At 35.3% G+C, this 20,472-nt stretch overlaps 1 protein-coding gene across 1 annotated transcript; it reads right to left on the bottom strand.

Moving 5' to 3' along the window:
- Positions 1-2,971: 2,971 nt before the first annotated feature.
- On the bottom strand, positions 2,972-20,333 carry LOC129257670 (protein arginine N-methyltransferase 3-like). The gene is made up of 14 exons (XM_054896043.2): positions 20,180-20,333; positions 18,104-18,369; positions 17,715-17,764; positions 16,854-16,962; positions 15,866-16,070; positions 14,879-15,104; positions 14,337-14,458; positions 12,804-12,876; positions 12,166-12,271; positions 10,606-10,793; positions 10,013-10,099; positions 9,144-9,194; positions 5,630-5,717; positions 2,972-4,795 (listed from the first exon to the last, which is right to left on the bottom strand). The coding sequence occupies exons 2-14, from the start codon at positions 18,333-18,335 to the stop codon at positions 4,686-4,688; spliced, it is 1,647 nt and encodes a 548-aa protein (XP_054752018.2). The 5' UTR covers positions 18,336-18,369; positions 20,180-20,333; the 3' UTR covers positions 2,972-4,685.
- Between the last annotated feature and the right edge of the window lie 139 nt (positions 20,334-20,472).

Below are 20,472 nucleotides of genomic sequence, written 5' to 3' on the forward strand. Positions count from 1 at the left end.
ACTTATGAAAAGCTTTCTGAAACACCAACCTGGAATTATTTTTCCATGATGTATAAAATGTTGTAATGCTCTCAAATGATAATGGTTTCAAAAGTGTGAAATTATTAGGGGTTGGACATTCAGAAAGTAAATTGCCCCGATGTTGAAGTTCAGCCCTCAGGGGCCCGCTTCTCAACACAGTCATAACTTCTTGACTGGAGTGAGCTACTTGTCTGCTAAACGTTTCATGAAGCCCGCTTTACCCAGATCAGGACAACCTGACTAAATATTTACGACATCTGAACCTGTCATAACCTTTTTCGTAATGATGTAGTGGCATCACATTGGTAGAATATTTACATGCAAACATGCCTTGAAAGAATCGCTAGAGGGTATTCATTTGTCTCGCAATCTACTATGGTCAACAAGGAAATTCGTGATCACTCTCGCAAAAAGTGTTCACTGGCTTTCTAGGAAATTCGTGATCACTCTCGCAAAAAGTGTTCACTAGCTTACAAGTTCACGAGCTTTCGAGTGCCGCTGCAACTCTTTATCAAGTGACGAAAATTATCTGATGACGTACTCTATTTATACTAATCTCCAGGACCGTACGCACGAACGCGAGAACAATAGGTGGGTATTGATCCGTTGCGTCGGTATGCGGCGCGGCCGGTAATCCGTATATGCAAATAAGCCGGGGGTATATGCAAATACGCCATGGGTCGGCGATATGCAAATTAGACAAAATTGGCGGGCTCGCTAGTTTCCCGTGGGCGGGGGCTGACTAGCTGAGCGGTCCCTCGTTCGGGGCCGGGAACGATCGGGTCGGCGTGCACTGCCAGGCAAGGGGGTATTGTGCTGTCTGATGGTTCGCATCCAGAAGTCGGGGATGTCGATCCCGCTGTCTCTGTTGAAGTTGTTAGGACAAAGACGTATACTAATAGCCTCCTTAATCCTGCGTGTATACCAATGTCTCTCTTTGGCAATGCAATGTACACCCTCCCAATCTGGGTGGTGTTGTTTCTCCCAAGCATGTTCTGCCACCGCGGATGTGTCGGTTCGCTGTAACCGAACATCGCGCTTGTGTTCAGAAATGCGTTCAACTATCGGTCGGGCTGTTTCTCCGATGTAAGACCCGTCACATCCCTGGCAAGGAATGTTGTATACTACGCCATCACGTCTGTGATCAGGGATCGGGTCTTTGGGGTGTACAAGCTGTTTGTGTAAGGTGGTGTCCGAGCGGAAAACCGTTCGGATACCGTGACCTTCTAATCGGCGTTTAAGTTGTTGTGAGAGGCCATCTATGTATGGCAAGACTGTGCAAGTCTTGAAAACCTTCTGATCCCTTGGTGGTAGCACTCGAAAGCTCGTGAACTTGTAAGCTAGTGAACACTTTTTGCGAGAGTGATCACGAATTTCCTAGAAAGCCAGTGAACACTTTTTGCGAGAGTGATCACGAATTTCCTTGTTGACCATAGTAGATTGCGAGACAAATGAATACCCTCTAGCGATTATTTCAATCCGCAATAATGAACCTATTTAGTATGCCTTGAAAGTTTGATATTTCCAATTGTAATGTTACATAATCAATCGCAAAAGGTGACATTGCATTGCAAGTAGTAAGTGGGCTAGATCATTCAATATTGTAATGCACGGAAAATATAAAATTTGTTATGGTAAAATGGCACAAAACATTATTTTGAAATTGTAAAATGAATCGATAAAGATTCTGCCATGTCAGGGGACTTGTATTCTTTTATCAACAATTTAATGAATTTTGTCTCTAGTTTTACGCATAGGATTTGTATTAACATGTTTCGATTATGAAGCTTTAAATATGTTACACTATTCTGAATGTGTTTTTATAGTCTACTTCCATGAATAAAAAAATGTGAGATCCCGGGGGTACCCACCTAATGTCCACACGAAAGTTTCGAAATTCATAATTTCATTTTCTCAGCAACTGAATGCCCATTTTTGTGGTTAAACTTATGTATGATGAATATTTTGCCTCTCCTATTATTTCTTTTTTCATATGGATCTCCTTATTCATCACTTTTCATGGTTTTGCATTTTGTGACTAAGGCTATGTCTCGTCTGCTCTTTCTGCCGATAGTATCCATATCAAGGGATTCTAGTTAGGAAGCCTTTCGTGGAACAGGTTTTGGTGCTAACTCCATGGTTGGATGATAAAGATATATTAATAATAAGCTATTATTTGTACAAATATATGCCTTCTGGTACTTCTGATTTCAGGTTATTCAAGAATTTTGAAGAATTCATCCTGGCTAAGTAATTGTTACCATGCAGGCACACGTTCACTTAATGCGTACAAAATCATGCGCATGGGTTTGATCAGGGGAATACAGATGTAATGAACTGCAAATCATTGTAAATAAGAAAATTATTCTTTTGGCAGAGAGGGGTGTGTAAATATTATGGTCCTCGTCATTCAGCTGATCCCTTATATGTTACGTATCAATGATGTATGCTTCTCTCAGGTAATAATATACAGATATTGCCTACCTAGAGTTTGTCGAGTTGAAATGACCAGGCAATATCTATTATATTACATAGACTATGTAGATTCACCATCAGTCTTCATTAATGAAAAACTTGAAATGCTTGCTGCAGCTCTGATTTGTCTACATCATTAAAATAGGAAAAATACAGCATCAATGTGTGTATCATGTAAAATGCGTGCTTACACAGCTTATAATGTTATCTTAGTGAATATAAAAATTAGATCTTTGCAGCTATGATCATATGGCGTATTGACTTTACATACTGATTCAAATCTACATAACCTATGTAATATATCAAAGTGAGTGATTAGAGCACTGTATTTTCACTCACCAAATCCTGACATTGAATTCAATTCTCTGCATTATTAATGTAGTTTAACCCTAAAAGGACAGGGGGCGGGGCATAAGAGTAAAATCAAATTCTCACACGACATCAAGTGAAAAATATGCAAATTTTGTTTCGTTTTGTATACTTTAAAATGAATGTGCGTGCCATATTTCAGCGGCACCCCCCCCCATACATCTCAAATAACCCAGTCCTTTTAAGGGTAAAACCAGATTTGTTTTATTCAATCACGTTTTCTGTAATTGTGTGTGAATTCTAATTATATATTTGCACAATGAAAGAAATAATTTTGTTTTGACCGAACAAAATATTGAACTTGCCGTTAAATGTTTTTAATGTAGATTGAAGATGTGCAAATAAAATAATTTACTTTTAAATATATCTTGTCTCAAGAGCACAAAATACTGTTTTAAAGACATATAGTTAGGAACATGCTTCCTAAGGAATTTATTAGATACATTCAATGGATCAAATTCACACTAAAGGTGTTTTTTTTTAAGGGATTGTCCGGGCTGCAAATATTTATATCTTAATTAGAGTAAAATTCACAGAGCAAGATGGTGAAAATTTCATCAAAATGAGTAAATCAAATAACGAAGTTATTCAATTTTAAAGTTCATCAATATTTTGTGAAAAGAGTTATATGCACATCGTCATGAATATTCATTAGGTGGGCTGATGATGTCACATCCCCACTTTTTTTCTTATGTTATTACATGAAATCATGATTGTTTCATACATGTGTAAATGATGTGTCTCCATTGTGATGAAATAAGTTGCGGCAATAAATAACTGATGCACTTAATAAGTTTTCAATCCAATTGTTTTAAGTTCTTGGTAGAAAAATGTTGAATAAACCTAATTTCATAAGTAAAATACAAAAGAACAAGTGGGGATATGACATGCCTAGAACTGTCACCAGAATAATGCACATCTTTAAAATTCAATAACTTTGTTATATATCAAATTTTCAGCATTTTGCTCTGTGAATTTTACTCTATTTATTGAGATATAAATATGTCTAGCCTGGACCATCCCTTTAATGCTGTTTCATATGGTTTGTAAACATTGTTCCCCCTTCCCTTCCAGGTAACATGGGTAAGTTTCAAGTACGGTGTTGGTGTTTTCATTTACGGTATTCTGTTTGATTCTTGCAGTAATTTTCGCCTTGGCATTCTATACGATGATATTTTACTGCATTTTTCCATGATTTCACATAAGTTGCATAATGCAATCAGTATCATACTTATGAGCCCAGCCTTTTTCATGTCCTCAACACCAGACTTGAAATAACCCATTGTATCCAAGCAAGGGAGGAAAGATGGAATACAATTTTTGTTGTTGACATTTATCATGATACATAGACTATTCAAGGTCATCCAGCTGGCAATAATCGTATCCCAAAATATCGGGGGGGGGGGGGGGGAGGGGAGATAGCACTGTCATTACAAGTTTGACACAATGCTCAATATATAAAGCAAATAAAAACACTATTCATGGGCGATGTACACGTAAAAAAAGGGCATTATTTGGGTGGAGGAAAACATGACAAATACTTGTTCAGGGTTCTCTGGGAGTGAAGGGTGATTGGGCCATATTAATGGTCCATGTTGTATGAGCATGGAGTCCACCTTTTAACAGTGCCCTCCCCCCATACAATAAATTGGGGTTGAATGTACGAAGAGGCTGATTCTTTCATGGAACTGCCATAATGTCCACATCAGACCTTTGAAGCATTTCATGAAAAGTTGAACTTGTCGGATATCTGACAGTATCTAATGCAGCATATCCAAGTCAATTCTTCTTACAGCAACTGCGAAAATGCCCATAGATAATTATCTGACATGGTATGTGAGTGTCTCATTTTCAATGGTAATCGTGACCAACAGAGATCGCATCTCCTTCCTGTCTTTCCTGCATGAGATTTTACCAGAGAGGGTGTCTCCTGGGGAGAAAAAGAAAACAAAAATGGTGGAACATTAAAAAATCCACATTGTAAATTGTATTGTATTGATGTAGTAACATGAATTGTGGGATAAGTGACCACACTGAATTCATCACCAAATGTGTGCTCATAGTGATATGGGGAAAATCTTGAAATTCAATCTTAAAGATATATGTGCAGGGGGGTGTTTCACAAAGATAGTCGCACTTAAATGCCGACGAGTACATGATCTTTATATTGATACGCATTAGTGCGCGTCCTCATGACATGATCTGACCAATGCAGTCAAGCCTTTCATAATACCGTACGCAACTCAGTATTTAAGTGCGACTTTAAGTCATACTTCTTTGTAAATCTTTGTGAAACACCCCCCAGATGTCTTTATCACATCTCGCTACTTTTTAAACAAACTTCAGTTCTGGTCATTAAGATTAGAGTACGAAGCGATGCTATAGGATATACATCCATAACCCAAATTTGGTGCAATGTGAAATACTGGTGGCATGACATTTGCTCCTGCAACATTTGTGCTCCAGGCTTTAATTTGTCCAAGATATTGGGTTAGGGGTAGGGGGATATAGTGTTAAATCCAGGGTTAAAGTTGGTGATTCCATTAGTGTATGAATTCAGCAGAAAAATCATGGAACCGAAATACTTCCGTAATTCAAATTTTGGTTGCCCAAGAAGTAGCAGAGGTATGAATACAGAAGTATGAATACTTACCAATTGCCCATATGAATACACATAGCCCAAATTCCAATCAATTATTTTTATGATGAAGTTAAAACAGGCGAAGACTAAAGTATAGAGAGATACAATCTAATTAAGTTTTACCTTTCTTCAAATGGAATGGCTTCCTCAGAGGAAAGATGGTCTGTTTCCAATGAGTCTTGGGAGCTGATGGACCTGTAGAGAACATCACCTACATGAAAGAAAAAATAAATTGTTAAAAGTAACCTCCCTTAATAGAGTAATGGTTACTGATAGAATCCCACAAAATAATGAACCTATTTCCAGGACACATATCAACAAAATTAAATATGTTTTTGGTCTCAAATTTGTTGCCAATAGAAAGAATGATTTTTCTCTTTGATTAAGTAAGTTGATCATGCACAGCAGATTAGAACTAATGAGAAATGATTTGCATTTGAATTTGCAGATTTAGTGGAACACAAAACAAACCTACAGGTAGTCACATCCTTTATCTCTAGTAGTTTTTCTGCATAACTTTATTTCTTGCTCATCAATAAGAGGACAAAGTGAACTATTTTAAATCATTTGACAATGCACTAGCATTCTCTGGGATGTACTGTATACATGTACAAAGTACCCACAACATGAGAGTGCATATATTTCATCCCTTCCCCTACTGTTATATTTGACAGAAAAGTTTAAACAAGTCTAATGCCACTGGCAGTCTAATCTGCATTAAAATAATTCAATATTCACTAGCACCAGTGTTGACCTTGAGAAATTAAAATATCAAAAATGTCCCCTTTTATTTGCCCTATAAATGTAAATATATATTTCAATAATCCAAGACTGACACCATTGCCTATCTCCGTGACCTTGGGTAATTTTGGTACTCTTTAATATTCCCCTTTTGTTGTATAATAAGGGAACTACCCCTGCACTAAAAATGCGGAAATCTTGGGCCTGAAGTTTAATATGAGTTATTTTATTATCTCTTCAATAACAAAATATAAATTTTCATCCAAGTTTTTGACATAAAATGACCATTGATCTTGAAACATGCATTGTTGACTGGGTAAAACAATAGAAGCTCAATGGCCAAAGAGATCAAAAGAAAGATTCCCGTAATAGCCAGGTCAAGTTTGCTATTCACTTGACAGACATGGCAACACCATCAAGAATGGATTGAATTTATTATCCTTGGTTACAGAACAATCACTAGAGCACTTGTTCAGGTGCAGACCTCAACAGTAAGCATGCAACAGCACGACTCAATGAGATGCACGCAGATGTAAAAGAATGCTGAGGTTTTCAAATCCATGAAAGATTGGTATCAATGGTTACTAGGAAGGGAAAGCTTTAATTGTCATCAAGAACTGGAATTTTTCCTGCATTCAATCTGAATATAATGAGTAAACTTGAAATTGCCTGACCTTTCATTGGTCGAGGTCCTGATGTTTATTCATTATTTCAGTCAGGGTGTTAGATTCTCCTAACTGTGACCAAAATCATTTATATTTGAGGACAGGTATATAAGGGAGGTTCACCTCGGTCTATGTTGTGAGCAGTCGAGCGAGCAAGGTCAGGATGCAGTGACACATGTAACAAATATACACCATATCATCACCTACATGAACCTTGTACTATACAACATGCCTAACCCTCAACCTTTTCACTGTTTCCTGGCCTTGTTATTATCTATTTATGCTGGCTTTTTTCGCCAGCATGGACCTGGTAATGCTAGTGGGGCTGCGTTTTCGACTCTATTTCAATTTATGTTAATTAGCTACCGGTAATAACAATTCTAGGCGAAATGGGGACAATAGAGTACCAAAGCAATGACGTCAGTTGCCAGGGTGTAATTGCAGCCTGGTTCTAAACAAATGAACCCGGGGCCGTTTTATAAAGCTGTTCACAAGTTAGGAGCAACTTTAAGAACGACTGGTGATCCTTTCTTACGCGCTAAACCATCGCCAATTTATTATACCATTTACCACAAGAAAAGATCATCAGTCCCTCTTAACTTACGAACAGCTTTATGAAACAACGCCCTGTTATGACTCTCAGAATGATGGTAACAACCAGGGACAAAATTAAACAATTTTTGCAAATACAAATGTGTATGAAAATCATGCAACTGCGATTCAGTTTAGAACCAGCCGGTTCATTGTCATGACATTGTGACATCACACTTCAGTACTCTATTCATGGAGCAGCATTGCCAAGTGAGACAAAGATTGAGTTTCATATGTATTGAAATGGACAATATTGTAAGCCCCGTTACCATCACTTCCAAAAAGCACAAGTGATGATTTGTACAATACCTGAATATAACAACTACTATCAACTTTATCAAAAAATGGTAACAGGACAGCTAACTGAATGTGACTTTGACCATTTTTCGGCCTAAAACAGATTTAAAAACGTTTTTATAGAAATAAAGGGATACACTGGGCTGAACATCATATGATATAAACAGACTTTGTTACAGAATTTAACAAAGTTATGTCTTTCCGAAGTCTTCCATTTCATTACAGTAAAACAGATATGTGCATTTTCTTCACATACATGGAATGAGCGAGGTGAGTCATATTCCCACTTATTCTTTTATATTTTTTTATATGAAATTATGTTTCTTCAAATTTCTTACTTCAGAATGTAAAAATAGGATTGACATCTGATAATCATTCCTGACACTTGTCCAATTTTCAAGAAAAAGGCCCTTCCACTTTCAAAGTTGAGGCATAAATTTAACAAACCTCAGTTAAAATTTGATATTAATGCTACTGCCACCCTGTTGGAAAAGCACCACTATGTCTCGCTTCTGGTACAACCGAGACAAAAATGTTAGTTCTTTATATTTTATTAATTTTAGTTTTATTCAATTTCTGAATACTTGAGTCATTCTATTAAAGAGACATTTCCTCTCACCTTACATTACTTGTTTTCATATAATATGGATTACACAGGAGCAGGAGTGGGGGTTGTAGTTAAAGTATGTATACATCACCACATAAGAGTAAATTCTTAAACATCAACATTTCAGAGACAAATTAAAGGAGAATGAAACTCTTAGAGCAAGTTAGCTTTTGTGAAAGCAGAAAAATCAAAGAATAAGATCAACAAAAGTTTGAGTAAAATAGGACTAGCAATAGAACAGTTATGAGCATTTGAATGTCGAGATCACTAATGCTATGGAGATCCTCCAATTGGCAATGCGACCAAGATCAATGATGTCACAGATGAACAACTCTCCCCTTTTGGACGCTGAAAATATACCCCAAAACATCTCTTTTTGCTCATTCTAATCATTTGACAAACGATTCATCAATTATATAATGTTGTGAAACCTCTGTACTTGTCCTCTCATAAAGAGAACACCTCACCTTGTGACAGACTCTATAAAAGTGAGAATATAAGTGAAATAAGTACTAAAGTAATGAGGGAGTTGTACGTGTGTGACATCACAGATCTTGGTCGCATTGCCAATAGGAGGATCTACATGGCATTAGTGATCTCAATATTCAAATGCTCATAACTTTCTTATTATACATTCAATCTTCCTCAAACTTTCAACAATATGTTTCTTTGATTTTTCTCTTTGATATGGATTCAGCTGGTTTCAAGGGTTTCATTCTCCTTTAACAGTGCTTACCGCCTTGTGACAATTCTTTTCAAAAATGACATCAAAGAATCCAACCAGACCCTGAATTTGAATAAACACACAAATAAAAATTATAAGAAATGCTGGGAATAAAATACAGAAATACATATCAAATTGACAAATGACATTGATGACAAAAATAACACATCCTGACTTATTTCAAGATATCACTCCCATTGATTCAAATCTAGCCATGGCATTACATATCTTTGATAAGAAAATTACCCACACTACGCTCAATTAAGTGAATTGTACCCAACAGGAAATAGCAGCTCAAGCTAAAACTAGAGAAACAATACTATTGTACCTTCAATTAAATCATTTTGCAAGAGGTACATTATTGTATATGAACGACAATTACTCTTATTATTATCATCACAACTGTCCTTGGCTTACTAGGTTTATCATGACCATATAGTTACCGTATACTTTATGCTACAAAGGCATAAACTGGATTTTTAAATAGAGGGTATGCAAAGAGCAAATTTGAAAATAAAGGGGGCGCAGATGACAATTTTCTGAGATTAAGGTATATTGGGCAATTTCCAAATTCATATGGAGCATGCCCCTGACTGGATTCACCACTGATCTATAACAGGGAACAATTTTCCTGGTATCGCATCGCAATTCGCTCCACACTTTTGAAAGACTGCTATGCATAAAGTCTTTTGTATAGCATATTTTTACATAGGACTGTACATTACTTAGTTGAGAGCTTTTCTCTTATGACCAAAAATGCTATTCAAATTAGTAAAGAAAAATTATTCCCTGTATAAAGCATAAATCATGTATTAACAGCATATAATGCCACTATAACTAAAGGAAAATTTCAAATTCATCTTGATCGTTATGCTACCTACTGTGCACAGGCCATCACAAAGTACTTCCATCTGAAAATCTGTAATGAAGTCCAAATCACGCACTTGAACTGTGGAAATGTCCAAACACTGAGAAAAATAAAACACAATTGAAAGAGTTAAAGCTGTACTTGTGATTGCATTTATATTCATTAAGACCATAGAATGTGATGACTGTAATAGCAATAATAAATAGCATGCACGGTTGATGAAAATAATATTATAAAAATTATGTATTGTAAACAGGTAATGTAAAATAAGTGCTTGCAGAGGGGACTTGCGGAAGTTGTACTGTAGTTTGTTGCACAGTAATTTCAGCGTTTCCTAAAACAGTAATGCATATTTCAATATTTTTGTAGAGTTTCAAGATCATTAGAATTCTGTCTTCTGAAGGTGAGGGCTAGAATCACTAAATAAGTAAACTGAAATATGCAAACTTTCCAATCAATGCCTGATGATAGATCATAAAAAAAAGGCATAAAACATTCATTAATTTCAACCGATTTTAGAGCACATTTCTAACAATGTGTATCAATCTTTTTTTTCATTTTAACGCAACAACATGATTCAGAGTGCCATAGATTGTGTTGACTCACTTTGATCATACAAGGTTTTGAAATGACTGTGTCTGGATCAATGTAATCCACTGAACTTTCCTCCAAGACACACGACTTCATGCATGACATCTTGAATCCATAGACATCATCCCAGAATGCAATGCGTGATGCATATCCTTTCTGATCACTCACTGCTACTAGACTCAGGGTGCTCAGATCTGGGTACACTGTTCAAACAAAGGAATTAAAAAACAAGTAATAATACGTAGTTGGAAAAGACTACCAATTCAGGAGAATTTATGGGGGGGGGGTGGAGAAGGGTGCACTGCCATTTTTGTACACAAAAGCATATAAAAAAAGTTGTCTTTCATATCTTGGTGATGTGTGCATGTACAGTGAAAAAGGTATGAAAATTGCCAATCATAGGAAAATATAGCATGCGTGATCGAAGGACAATTATGTGTGTAGGTCCATTTTGAAAGTCAATGTATGAGCATTAATGTAGTCCTTGTAATGTAAGTGCATCCATTCCATCCCATCCCCCCCCCCCCTAATTTTTATAAATGTCATCTGTTCTTTTCATATCAGGTTGAACAATACTGCCTATAAGGCGCACATGGAACTTTTCATCCAGATTTGCTTATACTTTAGATTGTAGCATTTTTTTAATAGCTATTTTGCCAAGTCAAGAACTTCACTTCCATTTATATACTTCAAAAATCTAACCCGGCAAAATCTTGACGATCATGAATCATGAAAATTGATTAAACCAATTTTAAAAATTGGAAGGCCTGTAGGTATTAAAGGGGGTATTAAAGGTGTTGAAAAGTTCATCAAAACCTAATAACAGATACGGAAATCATGGATATCTGAAGTTTAGCATATTTTGTGAAGGGAGTTATATGCACTGATGTCAGGCCACACTTTCCTTTTTCTTCTATTATTATATGAAATCATAATTATTCCATATTTACATACATGTGTGTGTGATAAATGTCCCTCATCGCTCTCCCCAGCGACACAGTATTCTCTGACTTCTCTACATTTAAGTTCTGGATATCATCATTGTAGATCTACCAATAAGTGCAGTAGCAATACAAGTATTTTGGAAAAAAGGAGGGGGGGGGGTGCAAAAATCCTATTTGAAATTTTTTTTTCAGGGTTCCCACAGAAATTTGAAAACAGAATTCCATGAAATTTTCCATGACTAAATTGCTGCTTTCCATGACTTCCTGTGACGTCCCGGGAGTTATGTAGAATTTGGGATGTCACAAAACTGGGGAAAATGGAAATCATGAACACCAATTATAATGGCAGAGTATGATCACAGAGTATGAGAGTTGCAAGACACAACAAACTGGAAAGCTGCCATAGCCAAGAGGTAAATGCAATTCCATGACTTTTCACAAATTTTCCAAATTTCCTGACTTTCCATGACCACAAATTTTTCCAGGATTTTCCATGATTGTGAGAACCCTGATTTTGCTACATCAATATGTATAGTAAATGGGTGATTCTCAAAACATGGATGATGGTTGGGGCGCGTGCCTCCTTTGTGCCCTGCCTAGCCCACTGTTAACTAATGTCCCATTGTCTTACCCATTCCTCCTTCTTTCAAGTACTTGGACCTAGCATAAAGGACTGTATCTAACATGGATTCAAAGAGAAGAAAATATCCCATCCATTCAGATATGATGACATCAACCTAAACACAAACAAGAGATGGTATGATTATTGCTTGATATGAAAAAACAATAATGATCAAACAGTTTAACCCCAATCACGTGATGGATAGTTTGTGATTAAAAAATCAAGTAGGTCATGGTTAATTCATTATTTTCAACACCATAAGGAACAGCACCCATTTTTATCACATTAGTCCAACAGGCTCTCATGACGAACAGATCATAATCTGCAAGGATGTAACCTTTTGCAAATTCTGTAAGATTCCATCTCCCCAGGATTTGTGAGTTTGTGGCTAATATTAATTCTTGTTCATGCAAGACGTACATGAAAAGAGCGTGAAAAGCTCTCCTTACTATTCAGAAATGAACATTTTCCCCTCATATGGTTGATGCATATGGATATGCTGATATTGCCAAACTAGATTTCTCCTGACCTAAAAGGAAACCTTTGGGATAGGGAATTATGTTTGGAAGAACTGTAACCTAAAATTCACCTATACACCACCCCAAAATACTCTTCTGTACAGAAGAAGAAATTCTTATTCATTCTACCTTTTCCACTGGAAGATCCACATCTTCTAACCTTCCTTTCTTGAGAGTTATTACTCCATCCAATCCATTCTGCCTGTAATTCAAACAAGACATTAAAAGATTTAGAAAACAATATGATGGATATTATCTTTATTTGTAGGGTTGTACACCTCTATATTTACATTATTTCCTGTCTGACAGGCCAGGAAAGAACAAATTTGCATGATTCATTAAAAGTTTACATGGGAATTATTTGTTCACATACATGTGTATTCTTGGGATTGGGTCTCATCTATCAAATTAAAGTAAAATTTTTGAAAGAATGTTACACTTGAGTGAGCACTGTCCATTTTTGTACAGCTCGCAGAAATCGGTTTGCGCAGAAATGCTCATTTTCACACTTTGTCAAGGAAAAATGGCGAAAACCACTGACCTTGAAGTATATTTCTCATATTTTTCTTTTGCATTTTCAGCCAATTAAAATAAAACAGATACATTTTAACATTTTGTAACAATTTTGCCCTTCAAATTAACATTTTAACCCTAACTTAGGTAAGCACAACCTTTACCTCTTTTGTGCCAGCTGGATCTGAGGAAATACTTGGATGCAATCAAAAGTTTATTTCAGACATCCCCAGAATTTTTTAATCTGGTTTACATTTCATTCAATACTTGTTTCTCCACACTTCTTCAAAGCATGACAATGATTAACAGAATCTTTATTGGTACTTCCTAATGCCTCAATATTTTTAAACAAAATTTTATGACTTTTTTCTTTGATCCTTCCCGCACATTTTGACACCAAATTTATGGCAATTGGACCTACCGTGCCGGTGTCAGATTACGTTTCCCGAACACATGTCACTTAAATTTTGCTATTTCTCTATATGACTGTATAACCCTATAGATGGACAAAATCAGGAGCTTTTCCAATTTATGTAAATACTGTTCTATCAAAGTATCATCTTTCTTTCAAATAGTGTAAATTATTACCACACACCCTCACACACCCATCCACATACACCCACAAATACGCATCTGAAAACGCTTGACGCAAAACAAATACATAAAAAATTTGAAAAACAATAAAATACATAAGAAACAATTACCACAACCTATCTTTTTCTTTCAGGAATTGATAAGGGAGTTATGAAAGACAATTGTACCGAAAATTGCTATTCCTGAGGCTTTATTTAGTGAGAAAGACCAAAATCGATGATTTTTCGCATAAATTACCTAATTAAAAAACAGACTTTCGTAAATTTAACTATACAACTTTGTAGATTACATAATTCTTTACCCTTGTGCAAAATTTTGAGGCAATCGGGCAACCCATGGCCGATATCTCGGGGGGGGGGGGGGATGCATCATGAATTGAATTATTGTTTTGTAAGCCACAGGCTTTTATTGTGATTCTGGAGCCACATTTTATTGTAACTGATTTCATGAAATTAATGAATTGAATTGAATAACGTGATCTAGAAATCACTTCAAAGCATATCTAGAAGAGGTCAGTTACATGTTTTACTGTTGGTACTGGAATAGCTTACTGACCTGACAATGTCCATAGCTTGGTAGACAATATCTGATTGATCAACAGCAATGACCTGTCTTGCACCAGCCTTGGCGGCAAACATAGATAAAATTCCTGTGCCACATCCAACATCTAATACTACCTGCAATCAAACAAGAAAACATTGGCAGTGAATAAACAACTGTGAATTACTTGGATTCATTTCTCCTTCATTTCTTTCAAAACAGCAAAACATATTCAGCTAAAGCTGTTTTTCAATAGGTCCATGCATTAAATTTACAAACATTGAAACATAATATCATATAGACTCATAACTTAGAAACATATTGAGAGTATACATTAAAAACATTATTTCATTATAGAAGCCTATTATATACTTAAAGTTTAAAAATAAAGTGAAACCAATAGATTCTTGAAAGATAAACAAATAACTTTCAGAGTGGAAATAATGCTACAATAACACCTATGACAAAGTTTTTCTGTCACATGGACTCTCGGAATCATGGACCGTCATTATCTTCAGTCATGATGTCTCATTGAGTGTCTATTAAGTCATCATTACCTTATCCTTGAAGATGTATGGATTATCATAGATGAAATCCATGTAAGCCTGTGTCCTGACTTTATCCTTGAGCATCTCTTCATGGATTCCATAGTGACCGTAAGAATCAAAGTAAGCCTCGTCCTCTTCTTCAGTCAATCGCTGCCCAACTGAAGCATTCTGCTTTTCTTTGCTATTACTGCTGGGTGAGTCTGCAGCCGATGCAATCAGGCCATGGGCGAATTCTCTATATTCAATCAAATCAATACAAAATGACGTTATGTATTTGAAAATGCTTTAGTATTCAATAAAACAAAAAGGAAAAAGCAAAAACTGGCCGTGTGGTACATTTCTCATACATTTCTTTTGCATTTTTAGTCAATTGAAATGAAATAGATACAGTTAAACATTTTGTAACAACTCTGCCACTGAAATTAACATTTTAACCCTAGGTAAGCACAACTTTTACTTTTTTTGTGCCAGCTGGATCTGAGGACATTACTGAATGTAAACAAAAGTTTATTTCTGACATCTCCCCAACATTTTTCATAAGTTTTTTATCATTTAAAATGGGTTTACATGTACATTCATATTTCATTCATATTTTTAAAAGTAAGTGGTGTTCACCCAAGCGGATAGATTTTTGGAAGTTATATCGCCATTTGCTTAAGGGGATCTGTACCAATGTTTAAATATGGAAAAAGCTTCAGGATATATAACAAATTTATAATTTTACAGGATTATTTCTAAGTGTAAACTTTTTTTGATAAGCACTGTATAACAGTTTGCTTTAAATACCTGATCTCAAGCTCACACTTTAAGACATTATTTAAAAATATATGCTGATGTTTGAAGCTTTGCAGGGTGGTATGAACAAACGCGGAAGTGGTTTAATTGGTTTTAACAGGATTAAATATGTTAGTATAAACCAAATGGAGTATCCTGCGTTAAAAACACAAAATTGGTAAGGATTGAGGGAAAATTGGGTAGGATGATGCAACAAATCACCTTGCTGAAGTCATATCCTGCATGGCACGCTCCAAAGCTTCCTCAGTCAGACCAAGTCTCTCTTCAAGGCAGCGGACTTTTCTCCTCAACTCTGCCAAGTCTTTTGCAGGTATGGTGACCATTTCACTGGATTTTGAGAGGTCACCTTGAGAAGTAGCTCCATTATCCAATCTGTTACTCTGGTCTTCAAGATAGGACTCAATATCTTTTAATAGTGTGATGAAGAAAAAGATACATTCAATAAGGATTTTACATGTTCAAGTGATGCTATTGGCTTATGGATAATTCCCTCAAACTAATTTGAAGTTAACCTGTTGTAAATGATTTGATTCTGCCTTTATCAAAACCAACTAAATGTCATGGTGAATTTCTTTTAATACGACGTAAACAGCTAAACAATGCCTTTTAGGCAACAGGTAGGCAAAGTCGCCTTGCTAAAACCAAACACATTTTCACTGGGCTGTTAAAATTTAAGGGCAACTAAAAAAAAAAGGCTGTACTATGTTAGAAATACTGCTCTGTTGGCAATCACACACTGTCTGAAAAACAGTCTCCTAATTCCTGGAGAAAACTGTATCTAGGCAAACAAAAGCTCCCACTTATGTCATAACTCTAAAGATCAAGCTTTCGCTAAGCTGCCATCCTCAATTTTTTTTTTGGTGATGCAAGAATTTAAAAGCCCAGCAACATGCAATATAGAACAACTCCAAATATGCCAAATATATCTTGAAAATTTATTCTTGTGTTTATTAAAGACAGCTGTCTACGGTATTATGTTCATATACTGTTTTGTTACAGGAAATTAAATAAAGCTAATCCAGTACTTTTCACTCATAAGGATATAATATTACATCTCATTAAAAGATTTGTGGAAGCTGTGATTGCATGACAATTCCAGTAGAACAACTGATGAAACAGAGACTGTCCAATATTTCGGTCTAGATAATTTGTAGACTGGGGGTTGGGGGTGTCATTACAATTGACATACCAAACTGGAGCATAGGATCTTCCATATCAACTGGTTTCATAAAGCCATCATCCTCCCAAGGTACTTCTGATCTATGAATGGATTCCATAATGTCTGGCCCTGATGCTTTCTGTAAAGACAAACACAGTATTGCAAAATTAACAAATGTGTTAAAACGGCAAAAACAAAGGTATCAGAATGTCTTAAAAACATTAAACTTCAATCCTACTCTGAGTGGTTTAATAATTTATTAAGAAAACAAATTTTAATTTTTGGAAATAATAATTATTTCCAAAATTAAAATTTGTTTTAGTACCTTATTCTTCTTACTCTCTTTGTTGAATAAATGGTCTACATGTACTTTTTAATTCTCTACACTGGCTTTTTTTAAACAAAACAAAAAATGATATTTTTACAGAATTTGTTGCTTGCTTTCCATTGCATTCATCAATCAGAACTAGTCCCAATAAAATTATTTTTTTTGTATTGATTAATATAGACCAATAACATCTCTATGCTCATTAACATCTGGTTACCTAGTTATTTCATGTTTCAAATTCTTAAAGAGGGGAAGATCCTTTGTTTGTGCATGTTCCACGTTTTTGAATAGCCTTCCTTAAGACACCAAGTTGGGTTTTTTTTTTTTACCTCAAACGAGTCTTTAAATATCTAAATTGTTAACATTCAATTCTGAATTTTTAATCATCATTATCATTACTATCATTTAATTTGAAGAAAAATTCTAGCATAATTATCTACAATTTTTTTAGTGAATACTAATGATTTTAATAACTGAATGATTTTGAATTTACAAAATACAGACATCCATTTAAAATGAAATACAAATGATACACAAAAAATGATATAAAAATAAATACTTACAGTAGATCTTATGTAATTTACGAGTTTGATGAAACCTATGCAATCAAGATCTGAAAATCAAGCAGAAAAAAAAGTTATGTATAATGCCAAAAAAAACCAATGAATGTATCTGATCGGAACAAGACATTTATAATTCCTCCAGTCCAAAAGATGAATCAAATACCCACTATGCATATTGTAGGCCACACCCCCCCCCCAATATAAAATACTGATGAGATAAGCATAATTGAAATAATTTTACTTCTAAATCAATAACAAATTTTAAAGGTTCGATGTTAAGAATATAAAAAAAAGGGAATAATACTGAGAAAAATATATATTGAAACTACAGTTTTAACATCTTTCTCTTGACTTTCATGAAAATGTGAACCATTTTTTTCACAATTTACCTGTATGAGTTGAAATCAGGACAAGATTGAAATTGTGGTTTTCTCTGCAGTGTGTCAACATAGAAGTAGGAGAGGAGAAAATCTCTTCAGAAAAGAAACATTTCACTGGAGCAGCTTTCAGGGCAAGGTCATCATCCTCCTCCTCATCATCCCACATATCATCCTCATCATCCTCATCTTCCATCTCATAGTTGTCTAGTTCTGGATTTGCATTATTTTTACATTCATCCATTCTTTGTCGTCTTGTGATTGTGAATATCTTCAGTCTGAAAATCATAAAGAAGTCATATCATTCAAAGGTCAACTTGATTAAGCAAATTTTCCCCTAAAGGATAATAATTACATGTACATGCCCTTATAATGGTCAAGGTTATGACTCATTATGTGCAGCCTCCTGAGGCCCACTTCTGGAAACCAAAAACAAGACAGTCAATAACTGTCTCTCATCTTCCTAATCCTGTTTCACAAGAGGCTTCCTAGCTAGATACTTATTACCCTTGGGAAATAATGATTAATGGCAGTGTTGGTTTGGCACAGCTAGATTCCTAATTTTGTTAACAAAATTTTGCTTTCTTTTCTAGACTCTTGATGTTATAATTACCATTTTAGAGTTGAAATTGGGACTTTCATGTGGTAGGTGATGATGTCTGTTTGCATTGTTTTTAAACAAGCAGATGATGAAGGAATACATGCATTGGAATTACTTGTAGTACTTATTTCTTTAACGAATAAAACATATACACTGTATACATGTATGTACTGACAGATAACAGCATAACACTATACACAAAAACATGAATACAGTCATACTGAAACTTTTCGACTTAAACTTATTAGAGTAAAATCAAATGAATGAACAGAAAGATCAATTGAACCTAAATTATTTCTGTTATTGAAAACATATGTAGAATAAATTGATATACATTTAATAAGGTGATTTTGTGCTACACAGAGAAAATTGAAAAAGATGAACAAATGAATATTATGTTATCATAAATGTGTGAAGTTATTTTAGGCCATTAAATTTTAGCTATTTTTTATCATTTGAAAATTAGGGGCAGCAACCCTGCCCGGGAGGGAAATTCATGTATGGTCAATAGCACAATCAGGGTGTGCAACTGTGTTTTTTTTTAATTAAAAACTTAAACTTTCAAAAGCATCAATTTTTTTTTTGCATAGTGATTACATACATGTATACTCTACGAGACAAGTCCATTTTCCGTGAACGAGCATTCATTTTCTATTCAAATTCAATTCACACAACAATCTCAGAAATTCAAAATTTTCATTCATATAATTTGACCAAATAAATATTAATTTTACACTAGAAAAAATATTTTTTAAGTTTTAAAGGAATAAAGGGATTGTTTTGCTTTGTGAGCAGCTGATTTAAAAAATTCTCAAAGATGAAGAATGTGTACGAGTGCTTGTATCTGCCTTAAAAAACCATGAAACAGACCACATTCAAATTCTCCACAATATATGAACAAGTGTTAAAATAACGCTTTTATAATTAGTATCGTTAGTGAAAAAAAATCAAATGAAGTGTTTGAGGGTATTTAACTCTGAGTCTATGGAATGTTCAAATCGCTCATAAAGCGTGGCCTTCTACATTTGGCAGTTTGGCCACGGAATTCGGAAATAATATTAATAATAGCGAGCTAGTGTAGTGCACGTAATCTCAGTTCAGTTCACTTCAAATTCAGGGGATTTCAGGGATAGAAAAAAAATGACCTCTGACGTCATTAAGAGAAGTTCTCCGGCTAGCTTTCATACTGGCCGTTTCACTGGCGAACTTCGCCGGAGAAACAGCTTCACCAGGGAAGTTCTTCTCCACCGGCCACCTCCAGCGCCGGCGAAGTTCTCCTGTGTTACCTTTCATTCTGCCTGGACTGTGACATTTGCCCTTCGCTGGCGAACTTCGCCGGCGAAATTCACCAGGGAAAAGCGCAGTAGTAGATCCCGGTATACTACTAATCTACACGCTCAGTCACTCAAGTCGGTGTAGTTTCAAATGTCAAAACACGTCAGTCATCTATTATTATCATGATTAACGTTAGAAATTCTAAAACTTACCCTTTCCAAACAAGCCGCGGATTGTTCCAACTAAAGAACCTGAACAGACCTAACACGTGTGTTCAGGTCTAGAGAACTTACTAACAAAGATGTGCTACCTCCCCTCTAAGCATGGAGGATAAGAGTGTAAGCTTGGAACACTCATGATGCAGATATTAATACCTCTCTACCCTTCAAAAAGAAATCTCTGATTATAGGGATTTAGTTAAAGGAAAATGATTTTTTTTTCAGTAGACTTAACTTGTCTTATCAAGTAAATCTAAATCCAATTTTTAGGCAAAGAATAATACTTA

Source organism: Lytechinus pictus, chromosome 3 (genome assembly GCF_037042905.1).
Source record: "Lytechinus pictus isolate F3 Inbred chromosome 3, Lp3.0, whole genome shotgun sequence".
In the NCBI taxonomy this organism is placed as follows: domain Eukaryota; kingdom Metazoa; phylum Echinodermata; class Echinoidea; order Temnopleuroida; family Toxopneustidae; genus Lytechinus; species Lytechinus pictus.

Excerpts from the sequence above, each read along its gene's own strand:
- LOC129257670 (XM_054896043.2), bottom strand. The coding sequence starts at position 18,335 with ATGGATGAATGTAAAAATAATGCAAATCCAGAACTAGACAACTATGAG. Across the intron at positions 17,765-18,103 it reads CCTGATTTCAACTCATACAG|ATCTTGATTGCATAGGTTTC; the intron begins GTAAATTGTGAA and ends CTTGATTTTCAG. Across the intron at positions 10,100-10,605 it reads CAAAACCTTGTATGATCAAA|TGTTTGGACATTTCCACAGT; the intron begins GTGAGTCAACAC and ends TATTTTTCTCAG.